The 17,871-nt window shown below is 43.8% G+C and overlaps 1 protein-coding gene across 1 annotated transcript in view; it reads left to right on the top strand.

Annotated features, from left to right (window-relative positions):
- Positions 1 to 17,547, top strand: part of GABRA3 (gamma-aminobutyric acid type A receptor subunit alpha3) — a 112,412-nt gene extending 94,865 nt beyond the window's left edge. The window contains exon 6 of the mRNA XM_081081908.1: positions 15,338 to 17,547. Within this exon, the coding sequence (XP_080938034.1) occupies positions 15,338 to 15,673 (336 nt within the window). The 3' untranslated portion in view covers positions 15,674 to 17,547. The remainder of the gene's footprint in view (positions 1 to 15,337) is intronic.
- Positions 17,548 to 17,871: the final 324 nt, after the last annotated feature.

Raw genomic sequence — 17,871 nt, 5'->3', positions numbered from 1 at the left:
TCTTTTAAAAGACACTTTTCTTTTTTTTACAAATGTAACAAATGCGGTTGATTTTTAGATGCTTATCAATACTGCCAGGCCATGTAATCACATTAAATGGCTCTCCTTATAGTCATGGTGACTACTATTAATGATCAGATTTAGTGTCAGAATAATAATTTTCAGTTTATCCTGTAAATATTAGTGGAAGAGATTTCAAAATTTTAAAATTTCTCCTTTTTATTATGCTTAGAACTTTACTTTTAAAAGAGTATTCCCTTTGGCTTATTTGCATATACAGAGGGATTATGGGAAGCCTCAGTAATTTTTGTAGAAGACTTTACTAAGATTCAATTGCTTATAAAAATACTAGGGGCCCGGTGCACGAAATTCGTGCACTGGGTGTGTGTGTGGGGGGGAGTGTCCCTCAGCCCAGCCTGCCCCCTCTCACATACTGGGAGCCCTCAGGCGTTGACCCCCATCACCCTCTGATCGCCTGATCGGCCCCTTGCCCAGGCCTGAGGCCTCTGGCCCAAGAATCATGCCTGGGCAGGGGACCCCCATCTCCCTCTGATCGCTTGCTCCACCCCCCGCCCAAGCCTGACGCCTCTGACCCAGGCTTCAGGCCTGGGCCAGGGGACCATCATATCCCCCCAATCCCTGGCTCTGCCCGCCACCCAGGCCTGATGCCTCGGCCAGAGGAGTTGACCCTCATCACCCTCCAATCACCAATCACCAGATCGGCCCCTTGACCAGGCCTGAGGCCTCCGGCAGAGGTGTCAGGCCTGGGCAGGGGACCCCCAGCTCCCCGCGGTTGCAGGCTCCGCCCCTGCCCAGGCCTAACGCCTCTGGCCTAGGTGTCCGGCCCGGGCAGCGGGGACCTGCAGTGGCAGCGGGGGGCACCGCGATCATGGGCTTCGCTTTAGGCCCAGGCAAGGGACCCCTAGCTCCCGGGACTGCCAGCTTCGACCGTGCCCAGCTCCCATCGCTGGCTCCACCCCTACTTCCTGCTATCACTGGCCAGGGTGGCAAAGGCGCCTGATTCTCTGATCATGGCTGGGGGGCAGGGCAAAGGCAGCCCCAGGGCCGCCTTTGCCCTGCCCCCCAGCTCTTAGCTCCCCCCTGGTTTTCAGATCACTGTCAGTGGCAAGGGGCTTCTTCCTGCTTGCCCTTTCACCTCCCTGCATTGTGTCTACATATGCAAATTAGCCGCCATCTTGTTGGCAGTTAATTTGCATATAGCCCTGATTAGCCAATGAAAACGGCATCGCCGTACGCCAATTACCATTTTTCTCTTTTATTAGTGTAGATTGGCTTCTCATGTAACTTAATTTATATGAGACCTTGATTATATTTCTAAAAAGCTAATTCGTTAAGTAATTAAAATAGGTATTTTTATTAAAAAAGCAAAGTTAGTAAGTTATATATTTGATTCATGAGGCACAGGTGCTGCCCCACTTCCAGCCTATTTAAAATGCAGGCCACTATTTAAAACACTGCTAGAGCTTTTGTTTTTAAAATTCCATCTTAAAATTCCACTGCTGTTGAAAAACTTGGCTTTATTTAAAAAATATTTTGCTACTTTATTTTACCCTCCTTAGAGGCCAAAACCTTCATAACATTTAAAATATATGTATATAAGTAAAATATAGTTATTAATTTTTATTTGATAAAGCTTTCCATGTGATTTCAAGTATATTAGATCAGTTAAATTAAAAATATTTCCTTTAAGAAGAGAGAACAAATTTTTTGAATCACTCTGGGCCCTTGGAGTTTTCCAAAAATCATCCCTCGGTTATACTTTTGAAATTTAACTTGGAAAGACCATCATTTATATATATATATATATATATATATATATATATATACACACACACACACACACACACACACACACACACACATATACATATATACATATATATATATATATGATTTAAAGATTATATACAGATATCAATTAAATTTAAACTGTTTTGTATTAAAAAAATTCACTTGGGATCACAGAATTAATCCTCTTTTTTAATTATACCAATAAGCAATATGTTTTGAATTCCTAATTTTTTCAGAGAAAATACAAAAATTATTTTCTCAAAAATAAATTTCTATACTTTAGGCATTAGTTACCACAACTATATAATTTCTCCCAATTTAATTTAAACCTTAAACTTTTAGAGCTGGCAAGTCAAATATTTAGCATTTCTTAGATTAATAATATCTTTATATTTTTAAGACTAAATTTCAAAAATACAAGACATAATCAATTAATAGCTTTAATTCTGTCCTCTAGATTTTCATGAGGCAAATTCAGATTAATATTTCAGTATTTTGTCATTTTAAAATACCTATATATTGAAAAATTTTATTATTTACTTAATTTACCAAACTTTCAAAGTTTTAAGCTGGCAAATGTAGCCATTCAAATGCAAAATTGTCACATTCTTCCTTAGAGATTGCTGTGGGAAGTCAGCCTTCTTAATTAACAAAGGGCATAGCCAGTCTTCCCCTGGGCTACTTAGATTTTTATAATTAATACTAGAGGCCCGGTGCACAAAAATTTTTGCACTCAGGGGGGGGGGGGAAGGGGGATCCCTCAGCCTGGCCTATGCCCTCTTGCAGTCTGGAACCCCTCAAGAGATAACGACCTGCTGGCTTAGGCCTGCTCCCGGGTGGCAGAAGGCAGGCCTAATCCCTAGGTGCAGCCCCTGGTCGGTCTCAGAGCAGGGCCGATTGGGGAATTGGGGCCCTGCCCCCTGTCATGCACAGAGCAGGGCGGATCGGGAGGTTGCGAAGACACCCTCAGTCACGCTAAGGGTAGGGCCGATTGGGGGGTTGGGGCACCACCCCCTGTCACACTCGAGCAGGGTCAATGGGGAGGTTGCGGCACCACCCCGTCACGCACAGGGCAGGGCCAATCAGGGGGTTGGGGAGCTCCCCCCTGTCACACACAGAGCAGGGCGGATCAGGGGGTTAGGGCGCCGCCCTCTATCACCCACAGAGCAGGGCCGATCAGGGGGTTGGGGCGCCCCCACTCTCACACTCAGGACAGGGCCGATGGGGAGGTTATGGCTCTACCCCATCACACACAGAGCAGGGCCCGTGGGGAGGGGGGGTGGGGGCGCCACACCCTGTCACACAGAGCCGTAGGGCAATCAGGACGTTGGGGAGCTCCCCCCTATCAGGCACAGAGCAGGGCCAATCAGGGGGTTGGGGTGCCTTCCCCTGTCAGGAACAGAGCAGGGCCAATAGGGAGGTTGTAGTCCTGCCCCCTGTCACACACAGAGACACAGGGCGATCAGGGGGTTTGGGCGCTGCCCCCGTCATGCTGATCCCGGTGCTGGGAGGCATATTACCCTTTTACTATATAGAATAGAGGCCTGGTGCATGGGTAGGGGTTGGCTGGTTTGCCCTGAAGTGTGTCCCGGATCAGGGTGGGGGTCCCCACTGGGGTGCCTGGCCAGCCTGGATGAGGGGATGATGGCTGTTTGCAGCTGGTCACATACCCTTCAGGGTGGGGGTCCCCACTTGGGTGCCTGGCCAGTCTGGGTGAGGGGCTGAGGGCTGTTTTCAGGCTGGGACTGAAGCTCCCAACTGCTCCTTTTTTTCTTTTTTCTTTTTTTAATCTGAGCCAGCTTTAGCTCTGAGGCTCCAGCTCTTAGGCCTCCGCTCCTGAAAGCAGGTATCTGGTTTGTTTCGGTTCTACAATAGAAACTCTGTGTCAACTCCAGGTCTGAGATCCCGGCTAGCTGAAAGCTGGTTTCTTGGGTTTTGTTTAGCTTCTATTTTTGTAACTATGTTTCAAACTGCCAGCTCAGAGGCCTGCAGTGGCAGGCGGGGAATGTTGGAGTCCTTCCTCACTGAAGCAAGCAAGCCTCATGTTAGTTTCAAGCTGCCTGGCTGCTGGCTGTCATCTTGGCTGGCAGTTAATTTGCATATCTTGCTGATTAGCCAATGGGAAGGGTAGCGGTCGTATGCCAATTACCATGTTTCTCTTTTATTAGATAGGATGTTATTTATTTAAGTTTCAACAATTTTGAGATTCTAGAGCCAATTATAATTATCTAAGAGATTTACTTTGGCAAATTTTGTAACACTGAGGACTTACTAACTTTTTTAGCAGTTTTAATGTTAACTTTTGGAACATGGTCCATTATTATTTAAATAAACTACTCTTTATTATGGAAATACCAATTTTGTTACTATAACCTAGCCTATATTTTTTACTGCGTCAAATCTGCCATTATTCTGAGGAAAACACAGCTTTGGGTTTTTATTCTGTAGCATCGCAAAGAGAGTTAAGTTTAGCTCAAAATCTATCTAATATCTGAAATCGTATTGTTGCATGCATTTTGCAAGCACAGAAATCCCAGACGCATTTCTAAATTTTGTTAAACTTTTCATGGCGAGAAGGAGACTTTTCCTTGCACATTCAGGAGGGGGACAAGATCACCACGTGTCTCCCTTCCCCCACCTCCTGCTTGCTTTGTGAAATTTTAGCAACTGACCTGGCCGTGTTTCTCTTTCCAATTAAACTAAAGGCATGCTTAATAGATAACAACAGATCAACAAGACCAAATCAAAGTTCTTTTCCTAAATCTTTTTCTACTCCATTTTCCAAAGTAATGATTAGCTCTTAAAGTTATTTTTGCCAACATTTGCTTATCCCAATGCGTTCTTCGGTAATTTTTAAACAAAGCATTAAGGCATCTCCCAGGGAGAAAGCTGACAGATTTAATCTCTATAGCTGCCCAGTCACTCCTCTCCAGGGGGAAAGGATCTGGTGACTTTTTAGAAATTATAGATTTTCAATCCCCAGTACAAATTAGGTATTTTATGATTTGAACAAGAAGCCACATTAAAGATGACCACAGCACTCCTTTTTGAGCCTGATTTTAAAAAGTACCTTTTAATATTCCAATTTCTTTATAATTTTGCATTTTAATCAAATTCTTCCCCATTATAATCTCACTTAAGACAAAAGACTTTTCTTGCCCACTCTAGTTCGTGACTTCCAGAGCTTGGTACAATCTTTACACACAGTTCAATCTTACCACCATACCAGTGTTGTTTCTGCTTAGGCAAATTCTTCTTCTCCAAATGTTCATGTCTGAGGAGCCAATTAATGCTGGGTTCTTAATCCAGCATCTTGAAGGGTTTCAGGAATCTGGATAAGGGGCCACTGTAAATGATTAAAGAGTCTAGAGACAAAACATAATTTTGGAAGGTATTTTGGGGAGTAAGAGAAGACTTAGATAAAGGAACCAAGTTCTGCTGTCTCTCCGGACCCCTTGCTTTTTATTAACACAAATTGTCCTAAATCAAGGTAGATATACATATCAAAGGCCAAGGTTTAGTATACAGAATCCATTGTCAGATTGGGGGAACTGCCTAAGGCTGTTTAGGTGTTTGGCCAGCAGGAGGCAATAACATGTAGATTGAAATGCCCTCAGCTGTCTGGCAGCAAACAATCATCTATGCATCCTTTTCAGGTTTGGGGAAATGCCCTCAGCCATTCCAGATGATTCAGCCCTGCTTACATGCTGGAATTAGCTTCCTGCAAGTGCCTCCTCATTTTCTTTTATTTTGGGGGTTATTTGTCTACCCATTTTTGCTGTCCATTTGTTTTTGTTTCTATGTATTAAACTGCTATGCCTCCCAGATTTTGTGGGGTGGTCTTATGTACTAGGTGTTTTGTGGTACCCAGTGGTACAGACTCTGCCTAGCTCTGCCTGTCCCTGGGCAACCTGGTTGAAGTCTGGCAGGGCAGAGCCCCTACTAGTCTGGTGAGCATGGCCTCCATAGCCCAGAGATTGGGTCTGCCTTTTATCTCACACCTTGAAAGTCCCTGTTCTGAGCTTTTCACTTTGGCTCACATACCTGGGCTCTGTGGGGGGGAGGGGAATCTAGATCCTGGCCAAGATGGTTTGAACAGACTCACATGGGGTGTTGTGTCCATAATTTGTAAGAGGATGGTAGGCATTTCCTCTCCTTCCAATGTCTCAGCTCTGCCTGGCTTGCTGGTACCCCCTTGCTGCCACCTAAAGCAGGAGAGGCTTTTAAAATAAATAAAAATAATAATCCTATATAATAAAAGCCTAATATGCTAAGTGTCCGGTTGTCCAGTTGGCCGTTCAACGAATCAAAGCATAATATGCTAATGATATGCTAAGGCTGCTCAACTGCTCGCTATGACGTAGACTGACCACCAGGGGCCAGTCAACTGGTTGACCAGTTGCTATGATGTGCACTGACCACCAGGGGGCAGACACTCCAATTGGTAGGTTAGCTTGCTGCTGGTGTCTGGCCGATCAGGACTGAGTGAGACAGTGCGGACACACCCTGGAACCCTCCCGTGGCCCCTCCCTGTCTGGCCAACTTCCCCCATCCCTCCCCGGCCCTAACTGTGCACCCTTGGGGTCCCTCGGCCTGGCCTGCACCCTCTTTCAATCTGGGACCCCTCAGGGGATGTCAGAGAGCCAATTTCAGCCCGACAGCAGAATGACCAGTTGCTATGATGCACACTGACCACCAGGGGGCAGATGCTTAATACAGGAGCTTCCCCCTGGTGGTCAGTGTGCTCCCACAGGAGGAGCACTGCTCAGCCAGAAGCCAGGCTCACACTAAGGATGTCTGACTGCAAGCTTCGGCCTCGTGGGGAGCGGGCCTAAGCCATCAGTCAGACATCCCCCGAGGGCTCCTGGACTGTAAGAGGGTGCAGGCCAGGCTGAGGGACCCCCCCACTAAGTGCGCGAATTTCATGCACCAGGCCTCTAGTCTACACTAATAAAAGAGAAACATGGTAATTGGCGTACGACCGCTACCCTTTTCATTGGCTAATCAGTGAGATATGCAAATTAACTTTCAGCCAAGATGGCGGCCGGCAGCAAGGCCACTTGAAACTAACATGAGGCTTGCTTGCCTCAGTAACGGAGGATCGTTGGAGGAAACCAACGTTCCCCGCCTGCGACTGCAGGCCTCTGAGCAGGCAGTTTAAGAAACATTGTAACAAATACCGCCGGACTTCAGCCAGCAGATTCGCAACATTGTAAGCAAAGGCCAGAAACCTACTTTCAGCCGCGGAGGCCTAAGAGCTGGAGCCAAGCTTCAAGGTAAAGCTGGCCCAGAATAAAAAAAAAAAAAAGGAAAAAAGGAGCGGTTGGGAACTTCAGTCACTCCCAGCCTGAAAACAGCCCTCAGCCCCTCACCCAGACTGGCCAGACACCCCAGTGGGGACCCCCACCCTGATCCAGGACACCCTTCAGGGCAAACCAGCCAGCCCCACCCATGCACCAGGCCTCTACCCTATATAGTAAAAGGGTAATGTGCCTCCCGGCACCGGGATCAGCGTGACAGGGGGCAGAGCCCAAACCCCCTGATCGCCCTGCAGCTCTGTGTGTGACAGGGGGTGGGGCCCCAACCCCCTGAGCAGCTCTGTTCTATGCCTGATAGGGGGGAGCTCCCCAACCCCCCCCCCCCACGGGCCCTGCTCTGTGTGTGATGGGGTAGAGCCATAACCTCCCCATCGGCCCTGCCCTGAGTGTGAGAGTGGTGGCGCCCCAACCCCCTTTCGGCCCTGCTCTGTGGGCGACAGAGGGCAGTGCCCCAACCCCCTGATGAGTCCTGCTCTGTGTGTGACAGGGACAGCGCCCCAACCCTCTGATTGGCCGTGCTCTGTGCGTGAGAGGGGGTGGCGCCGCAACCTTCCCATTGACCCTGCCTTGAGTGTGACAGGGGACAGTGCCCCAACCCCCCAATTGGCCCTACCCTGAGCGTGACTGAATGTGGCATCACAACCTCCCAATTGGCCCTGCTCTGAGCCCGACCAGGGGCTGCACCTAGGGATTGGGCCTGCCCTCTGCCACCCGGGAGCAGGCCTAAGCCAGCAGGTCGTTATCTCCCGAGGGGTCCCAGACTGTGAGAGGGCATAGGCCGGGCTGAGGGACCCCCCTTCCCCCCGAGTGCACAAATTTTTGTGCACCGGGCCTCTAGTAATAATATAAATAAATAAGCCCAGCTTGGCACTCAAAACTTTTAGTGCTGTTGGCCCCCATTTGGTGGGGCCTCTGACCAGGCTCCAAGAAGGCCCAATGACTGAGTCCACTGACTCCCAATGGATGGAGCCTCTGACCAGGCCCAGCTGCAGGTGTGCAGATTTCCAGCCCAGCACAATTCCCCTTTGGCTTGGGTTGCTGCAGGGTGGAACAGAAACAGGCATTCTGCAGATGGAAGAAAGAGCACCTCCCCTGCACTCCAATTGGGCAGGACTGATCTTCCTTCCTGGACCCCACTGTCCAGTCCACATTCTGCTGTCTGTCAAGAGTTCCTTTGGAAGGAGGCAAGAACATACAATGGAGCCAGGATAGTCTCTTCAATAAATGGTGTTGGGAAAATTGGACAGATATATGCAAGAAAAGGAAACTAGACCACCAACTTACACGATACACAAAAATAAACTCAAAATGGATAAAGGACTTAAATGTACGACAGGAAACCATAAAAATTCTAAAAGAATCCAAAGGCAACAAAATCTCAGACATATGCCAAAGCAATTTCTTCACTGATACAGCTCCTAGGGCACTTGAAACTAAAGAGAAAATGAACAAATGGGACTACATCAAAATAAAAAGCTTCTGCACAGCAAATGAAACCATCAACAAAACAACAAGAACTCCCACTGTGTGGGAAAACATATTTGCCAATGTCATATCTGATAAGGGCCTAATCTCCAAAATTTATAGGGAACTCATACAACTTAACAAAAGGAAGATAAACAATCCAATCAAAAAATGGGCAACAGACCTAAATAGACACTTTTCAAAAGAGGACATTCAGAAAGCCAAGAGACATATGAAAACATGCTCAAAGTCACTAATCATCTGAGAGATGCAAATCAAAACAACAATGAGGTACCATCTCACACCTGTCAGACTGGCTATCATCAACAAATCAACAAACGACAAGTGCTGGAGAGGATGTGGAGAAAAAGGAACACTCGTGCACTGCTGGTGGGAATGCAGACTGGTGCAGCCACTATGGAAGTCAGTATGGAGTTTCCTCAAAAAACTAAAAATGGAACTCCCATTTGACCCTGTGATCCCTCTTCTAGGAATATATCCCAAGAAACCAGAAACACCAATCAGAAAGGATATATGCACCCATATGTTCATAGCAGCACAATTCACCATAGCTAAGATCTGGAAACAGCCTAAATGCCCATCAGTAGATGAATGGATTAGAAAACTGTGGTACATCTACACGATAGAATACTATGCTGCTGTAAAAAAGAAGGAACTCTTACCATTTGCAACAGCATGGATGGAACTGGAGAGCATTATGCTAAGTGAAATAAGCCAGCCAATGAAGGAAAAGTACCACATGATCTCACTCATTCATGGATAATAGAGACCATTATAAACTTTTGAACAATAATAGATACAGAGGCAGAGCTGCCTCAAACAGATTGTCAAACTGCAGCGGGAAGGCCGGGGAGGGTTGGGGGGCAAGAGGGAGGAGGGTAATAGATCAACCAAAGGACTTGTATGCATGCATATAAGCATAACCAATGGACATAAGACACTGTGGGGTAGGGGAGGCCAGGGGATTGTCAATGGCAGAAAATAAAAAAAAAGGACACACATGTAATACCCTTTGTAATACTTTAAACAATAAAAAGGGGAAAAAAAGAGTTCCTTTGGAAATAAAGGGCCCCTCAGTTTCTATGCTGGTATGTCCATCATACCCCTCTGCTGGCCCCAAGCTCCACCATGTGGCCCCTCCCACGGACTCAGATCCAGGTTACTTCCTAGGTGACATGATAAAGGGGTGCTCACACTACTCCCTGTCCTTTTTTCTTTTTTTTCCATTTACTTCACTCAGTTATGGCCTTGATGATCTTTGTACAAGTCACTCCCTTTCTAACCCCAAGTGCTTTGTCAATACTATTTTCTGTCTCTGGAAGTTTTGTTATTCAAATCTTTTCATGGCTTGCATTCTCATTTTATTCAGATCTCTGTTCACCTCCAAAAAGATACTCTCTCTGACTAGAACTCATCATCCTTCTCTGCCACTGCCTTGCATAATGTATCACCATTATTACATTTCTGTACATATTTAACTGCTTACATGTTAATTACATGCCCTTCTTCTCTGTAAAGTGAGCTCCTTGAGGGAAAGGGCCATGTTTTACTCTTCAGTGCTGCAGCTCCAGCACCTAGCAGAGAACCTCCCAAGTTGTAGATGCTCATTAAATACTTAACAAATGAATGAATAACCTCTGTAGTTTCTCAAAATCCATTATTCCCTGTTTCCCTTCCTTTTCTATCCAGCCTTGGCTGCATGGAGTATCACTGCAGCCACTCGCCAGCACTTTCAACTTCCTCACTCACTTCAATCCAACTCCTCTACTTCTCTCTGAAAAAAATTTCCACAGACATCAATGGATTGCTGACATTTATGATCTTATACTCTTGAATTCTGCTGGTCCTTCAACCTATGCCTGCAATCTTTATCTGTGTCCCTAATCAGTTCTATCTTCTATTCCCTATAAAATCTATTTTAAATCTTGACCATTCACTTTAACTTCTTCATGGGGGAATGTGAAAACTATTGTATGAGATTTGTCTTAACTTACTGTGTACCTTTCATCCCACCAAAGCACAGATAGTATTTGAGTCTCATCCACTCTTTCCTTAGCTGTGATGTGGCCCCAGGTAATTCCCCACTTTTGCTCTGGATATCTCCCACTGTCTCAGAAAACTGTTCCAAGTGATTACTTTTCTTCCACCTGCATTTTCTCCCCTTTTTATTGGCTTATTGACCTCCTCCTAATCTTGCATGCTTCTTTTCTCTTTTGAATTCCCTTGACATTATCTGACTCTCTGCATGCTTCTTGTGCTTTCTCCCTTACATTTTAGTTCTGTTTTATTTTAATTAATCTTCCTCATAAAAAAGCCTAAAATTTACCAGCTTAACCATTTTACATGTATATTTCAGTAGTGTTAAGTATATTCACAATGTTGTCTAACAAATTTCCAGAACTCTTCATTTTGCAAAACAGAAACTCTGTACCCATTAAACAACCATAAATCTCCAAGCTCCCTTCCACTGGGAATCACCATTCTACTTTCTATCTCTATGAATCTGACTACTCTTGTGTACTCTCATGTAGATGGAATAATACAGTATTTGTCTTTTTGTGACTGGCTTATTTTATTTAGCATAATGTCCTCAAGGTTTATTTATATTGAAGTATGTGTTAGTATTTCCTTTCTTTTTAAGGATGAATACTATTCCATTGCATCTTTATACCATGTTTTATTTATTCTTTTATGGACCATGGCTTTCTTCTACATTTTGGCTATTGGGAATTATGCTACTATGAATATGTAAGTGCAAATATCTCTTTGAGACCTTACTTTCAATTTGAGGAGATATATACCCAGAAGTAGAATTGATGAGTCATATTTCAATTCTATTTTTAAATTTTTGTGGAACCAACATACAATTTTCCATAGAAGCTATACCATTTTACATTCCTAAAATTGTACAAGGTTTCCAATTTCTCTACATCCTTGCCAATACTTGTTATTTTCTGGTTTTGTTGTTGTTGTTGATAGTAGGTGTCCTAACGGGTGTGAGGTGAGTTTTTATTTGTCTTTCCCTATGCCTAGTGCACTGTGTTGCACATCTTTTCATGTGGTTGCTGGCCATTTGTATTTCTTCTTTGGATGAATGTCTATTCAAGTACTTTTCTCATTGAAAAATGTGTTGTTCGTTTTTTTTGTCATTGCTCTGATTTGTATTTGAGTTCAAGTTACCACAGTTTGCCCCACTTCTGAAAACTGGGCTTTAGGAATGATGGATGATTGTTAGGAAGTTTACATAGAGGCACTGAATCATATATGCATATGTTCTATAACCCTAGCTGGGTGTCAAGTACATTTGCCGGAAGCCGGTCCATCCTTGCTGCTTGACCCAGTCGCTGCAGGATAGAAACATCTGCACAGCATATGTTTCAAGGGACCTGGCGTATATAGCATACTGTTCTTAATATGTTTGCTCCCCTTAGCGCTGTGTGTTTTAACCAAGGTCACCTCTCCGAGAAAGGTTGTTTCCCCAGGTAGGGATTTTTGCCTGAAGTTAGGGAGGGGATGAAACTCCTTAACTAAGTGCCAGGCGGGTAGTTAATCACTTTAACTACAAACAATCATGCTTAAGCTACATAATCTTTACTCCCTGGAATGGAGATAAGAAACGCCCTAACCTTTGTAATAGAGATTGACAGGATTAAAATCAACTGGTATAAATACGGATGTAACAAGACAATAAGCAGCAGAACCTCTCTGGAGATCCAGACCAGAACTTGGCTGGAGATCCTGGCTAGGCTGCTGATCAACTGAACACTGTCTCTGTGTCCTTCTTTCTTCGCCGACTCCGTCTATGCCTTTGGGAACCCCTGGACCTGCTGGGGTTGGACCCCGGCATACATTCAGGGCTAGAACTAATCCTCTAAATGGTACTTCTGAAAACAATAGATAGGAGTGCCATTTGAGGAAAACTCAAGTTGGACATGCATCAGTTCATAAAAGTTTTCATTGTCTCATCCCAAAACCCAGATGAGGTAGCTTTCTAGAAGGAAAGGCATTCTTGTCCTAGGGTCAGACTGCTTGAGGGAACTTGGAGAAGTCAGTTTCAGTTTTGCAACTTGGTCAAAGGTAAGCCAGTCTAGTTTGTATTTATCAAATTCCAGAGCATAGTGAAGTATTAGAAAACTAGATGCAGAAATATTAACCAATAATCTCTGATTCCGGCTCCTGCATTAGTGACACCACAACTTTTGCTTTGATTTTCTTCTTTGACGATTTAAGTAAAAATTATGTGGGCTTATTAAAATGTGCCATGTTGGAAAGGGCAAGGGAAATTAAAATATATTTTCCTTTATTACTTAAAAATATGCAGTTGAATCAAATGCTGCTTCGCCCCACCTATAGAATACAAAGTATATATGAAGCTAAAGAAAGTGTTTGCTGTTCAGAATGATTGTTTTTGGAGACTTTGTCTTAACCAGCTTATAAGATGACTAAATAAAATAATGTGTGAAAGCTTCCAGCAAAGTCAGGGTAATAGGTTGTTTTTTTTTCGTGTGTGTGTGTGTGTGTGTGTGTGTGTGTGTGTGTGTGTGTTTACCCTTGAGAAAAAGAGATTGCTAACTGAATTAATAAGTAAGCAGTCAAATAGTAAAGTGTTCTTTTATCTAACAGCTAGGGCATTTAGCAGCAGGCCTCTATTCACACAATAAATTTGCTAATTATAAATGAGTCCCATGTAGTATTTAAAGCATTTATAAGACCTTTAGAAGCCTTAAAGTTCCTCCCCACTTCTACTTGTAGCAAAGTGACTGTAATCCTCAAAGAGAAAGACCAGTATTGCTTTGTAAACGTCATATTAGTCAGATTATTCATTTACTTAAACCAACACCCTCTCCCTGATTGAAAACCCTAAAGCTAGCACCAGCAAGCACAACAGGAGGACATGACATCCAATGCTTTTGCTGTGCACACTGTGATTCAGCTACAGCAGACTCCTTGTCACCCTTGAAACAAACAGTCCCTTTGGCCTGTGAACTGGCCTGCTGCATCGCTATATGATGAGCTCCTGCTCTTTTTTTGCAACCAAGCTTATAAACTTAATTGCTTTCTCCGAGCCACCATTTCCAACATTTGTAGGTACCTTGCCCCTCTCTCTACTGAATTTCTATCATACTCTGCTCATATCTATTAGAGGTCTGATCACATTATATGGTGATAATGTGATCAGAAGGCTATCTCTCCCACTGGACTGTGAACTCCTGGAAAACAGGGACTAAAACTGACTCATATTTTAACTTTCCCACCTATCCATAAATACCTAGCATAATTTTTGGCCCAGTAAATATTTGGCAGAAGTTATTAGGATCAGGAAGGTAAATGGCAGTGTGGTCTAAAGGGAAAAAGGAATCAAAATGATGGGGACTCTTATGTAAAGAAGTAAAGAGAAGAGATTGGGAGAATGGGGTCAATAAGAGATGGAGGAAGTAGAGAAACCTAGGAAGGAAAACACATAGGAAGTAGAGGAGTGAAGAGGTTGCAAAGTAACACTGAGAAAGGGAACAATGTAAGGTGTGTGAAATTAGGGCAATAAAATGCCCTACTCTTGGGCATTTCTGAAGCTCATCTAGCCCCAATTGTCCCTAGAAACAAAGAGGGATGGAAGGAAGAAAAAGCCAGAGTGGGGAGTGAGGCTGAAAACACTACAGACTATGAACTTGGCCACTGACTTTGGGCTAAGTCTGGGACTGCCCTGCTCCCTTGGCCTCCCATTCTTCAGCCTCTCTCTTCCAACCCAGGCCTGACCTTTGTCTCTTCTCTTTTCTACACAGAGGGTCCATATATACCCAAATTATATACGTGAGAATAAATTGGCACATGTGTGCATACTTGTTTCCCATTGAATATTTTTAATCTGGAAAAAAATCCAAAGAAGAGTGTTATATCAAGCCCCTAGCTGTCCCTGCCTTTTCTGTGTCAGAGGGGAGCATTTTCATAGCTTCCTGGGAGGCTGTGGCTCTGGCCTGCAGCCTTGCAAGAGTGGAAAACTCTGGTGTGCCCCCTAGTTTGCTGAACACATTTACAATGTATGAAGATTGAGATACTGTTGTAATGATAGATGTAAACATACCATAGTATTTATTGTATCTTTAAGGCAAAGTTACTTTCAGACTCACCGAGCTCTCTTCCCCACAGGAGATGTGCCACTTGATAACTGAAGCCTTTTGGAGTTATTTCTTGGGTAACTAAAAAGTGTCTTGTGCCTATAGAAAGCAGCATGGAGGAGCCCTGGATAAAAGTCAGGAGCCCAAGTGGCTATTGCGGGCTCTGCCACTCAGTCTGAGGCTTTTTCTCATCTGTCAAATAGGAATAATCTCACCCACCTACCTCATTAGGGTTACCATAAGGATAAAATCACATGATTATATAGGACCCTACATGTGACCAACATTTTACAGTTGTCAAGTGATTTCTACCACCATTCTGTCATCTGATTCCCTCAACAACCCTGCCAAATATTTTGATAATCATTTTACAGATGAAGAAACTAAAGCTCAAAGAGGAGGAGTTACTTGGCCATAGCCACATAGCTAGTAAACCAGGATGATACAAGTTTTTAGACACACACGTCTACTCAGTTTTGTTGGCTTTAGGCCCCCTGTGTCTTAACTTCCCTCGGGGTTCCTCCTTTCTACAGCTTCTGAAGGTGCTCAATGTAAATAACTAATTAGATTTTTTGTTCCCCCTTTTCCCCTACATTTTCTGGCCCTTAGAAGAAAACACCAGCAGCTCCGACAAAGAAAACAGGCACCACCTTCAACATCGTGGGGACCACCTATCCCATCAATCTGGCTAAGGACACTGAGTTCTCCACCATCTCCCAGGGTGCTGCTCCCAGTGCCCCCTCAACACCAACTACCATTGCTTCACCGAAGACCACCTACGTGCCGGACATCCCAACTGAAACCAAGACCTACAATAGTGTCAGCAAGGTTGACAAAATTTCCCGCATCGTCTTTCCTGTGCTCTTTGCCATTTTCAATCTGGTCTATTGGGCCACATATGTCAACCGGGAGTCAGCTATTAAGGGCATGATTCGCAAACAGTAGATAGTGGCAGCACAGCAACCAGAGTACAGTATACCCTAGGAAGCATCCAAGCACCTAAACCCTGGGGCTCCCCTTCATGTGTTTCAGGATTCTTCTTGTTAACCCTCTACTAAGCTATTACTCTCAATTCATATTTATGAACCTCAATGAAGGAAAAAAACAACAGAAAAATTACTTGTTTCTCTAACATTGCTGAGTGTACCCTCATCAAAGCCAAACACTGCCATTTGTCCAGTTGCTCATCTTAGTCTGCCAGTCTTCCCCAGTTGAGGTAACTGCATATATTTTATTTGCACTCTGCCCAGTGCAAAAAGTACAGGAGGGTCTATTACTTGTAGTGGGAGCCTTGGCTGTTTGAGAGGTCCAAACCAAGGAGGATTGTTAACTGGCCAAGATCAGATAATTAATAGCAAAGGCAGGTGCTAGTGCTATCCTCTAAACACGGCCCTCAGCCCCTTTATTGGCTTGGAGGTTAATGGGAACAGTTGAGACTCACCGCTGTTTATCATGTATGGTCAAAACTGATAGAATAAACTGGGCCAGCCTGACACCAAGGTTACTGGTTCCCTGACATGTCCAGCTCCTCAGAAAAATAGTAACATTTTTGGTACATATCTCCTCCAGCAAAAGCCCTCTTCTCTCAAGCCCTCAACCCTTGTAGCCAGCTGACCACTGCTTAGTTTAGATTCATTGCCACCTGCAAACTCTTTAAGAAAAGGATCAAATATTTTTTAAATTTACACTAAAAAGGTATGAATAGAAACAAAAAAGATCTATATCAAATGCCTACACAATAATTTTAAAAGGATTAGAGTGATAGAAAAGTCACTTCCCTGCTAAGGTACCTAGTCAAGTACTGGATGGGACAACAGATATGGGCAGGGTGGTAGTTAAGGCTTAAATTCTTGCTCAAAAAGACAGGGATACTGGCAGACAAAAATCAAATTCTTCCTACCACACTCTCCACATTTCATACCTTAGTCCAGGCCCAATGTCTTTGCTCCCATGTGTCAGGGAATTCTGGTCCTCTGTTAATGCTGATTCTAAGGAGCAGTGAATCAGAGTCTAGTTGATTTTTGAGTCAACTAAATAATTAACTTTATTACCAGTTTAATAATATATTACTTAGGTGCCATCTGATATAATTTGTTCTTAATGTGAGTAAAAGAGACAGTTATAATATTTTTACAAGGTAGATAAACTAAGTCTTTGATGTTGGAGTGACTTGCCTAGGCTCTTTACAAGTGTCTGTAATAAAGAATCATCATATTTCTCTTTCCAAAGGCCAAAATGAAGATAGAATTGAGAACGGAAGTCCATTTTAATCTCAGGATCAGCACAATATCAATAGGCTTGGTGGGTCCTGAATGCAGGTTGCTTGGACACAAAATGATTTTTAGAAAGTCACAATATGTTACCCAAGGAGACCAATTCTAATGGTAATGGCTCAAGGGAATGAGATTAAGGTGACAGCCTTAGCCATTCATCCAGAATATCCTAGAAGCCCAAAGTAAAGCCACAGATGGTACCAAAAAACAAATTCTTCCTGTCTACCCCTGAACAAAGCTCCTAGGGCTCTATCATTAGCTGCTGGTTGAATTTTCATCCATCCTTTCCCTACCCTATACACCTTGCTTCTTTGCCATTGCCGGAATAATGCATGCCAGTCCCATTATTCCTAAGACTGTGTCTGTAGATAAATTTATGACTAGAAGAGTGTAGTGTTGTGGATATGTGGGGATGGGGGGTGGGAGTGGGGTTGTTAATGATCATCTTATGGAATTAGAATGGAAGCCTGACATTTGCCTCTGTAGAAATTGTGTTTCCAAATGCTTTGATGCAATGTTTAGTGGCTGTTTATTAAACTCTTGTTGAATTGTACTTGGGCTGAAGAACTTTTTTAAATCACTCTTTGCCTAACATAGGTAGTACTCTGCTCTTGGTTTTCACCCCAACTCTCATGCCACCCTTATTTTCCACTTTTTCGCACCACTGGACTATGCTAGAAAAAAAAATGCCTTCCCAGAGCAAGACACCTATTATAGTGGTCCAAAATGTTACCCAGGTGAAAACATAGCTTAATTAACTCAGGGGTCTTATTATCTAATATGACAGAGAGTAAAACACCTGTATTGCTTCCTCAGCAAAACTCACCCACTCCCAGAAAATAGATAAAGTCATTTTTTATGGCAATTCTA

Source organism: Myotis nattereri (assembly GCF_964212035.1).
Source record: "Myotis nattereri genome assembly, chromosome: X".
NCBI lineage: Eukaryota > Metazoa > Chordata > Mammalia > Chiroptera > Vespertilionidae > Myotis > Myotis nattereri.
Note: the sequence above shows the minus strand (reverse complement) of the source record. Positions and strands in the feature narration are given on the sequence as shown.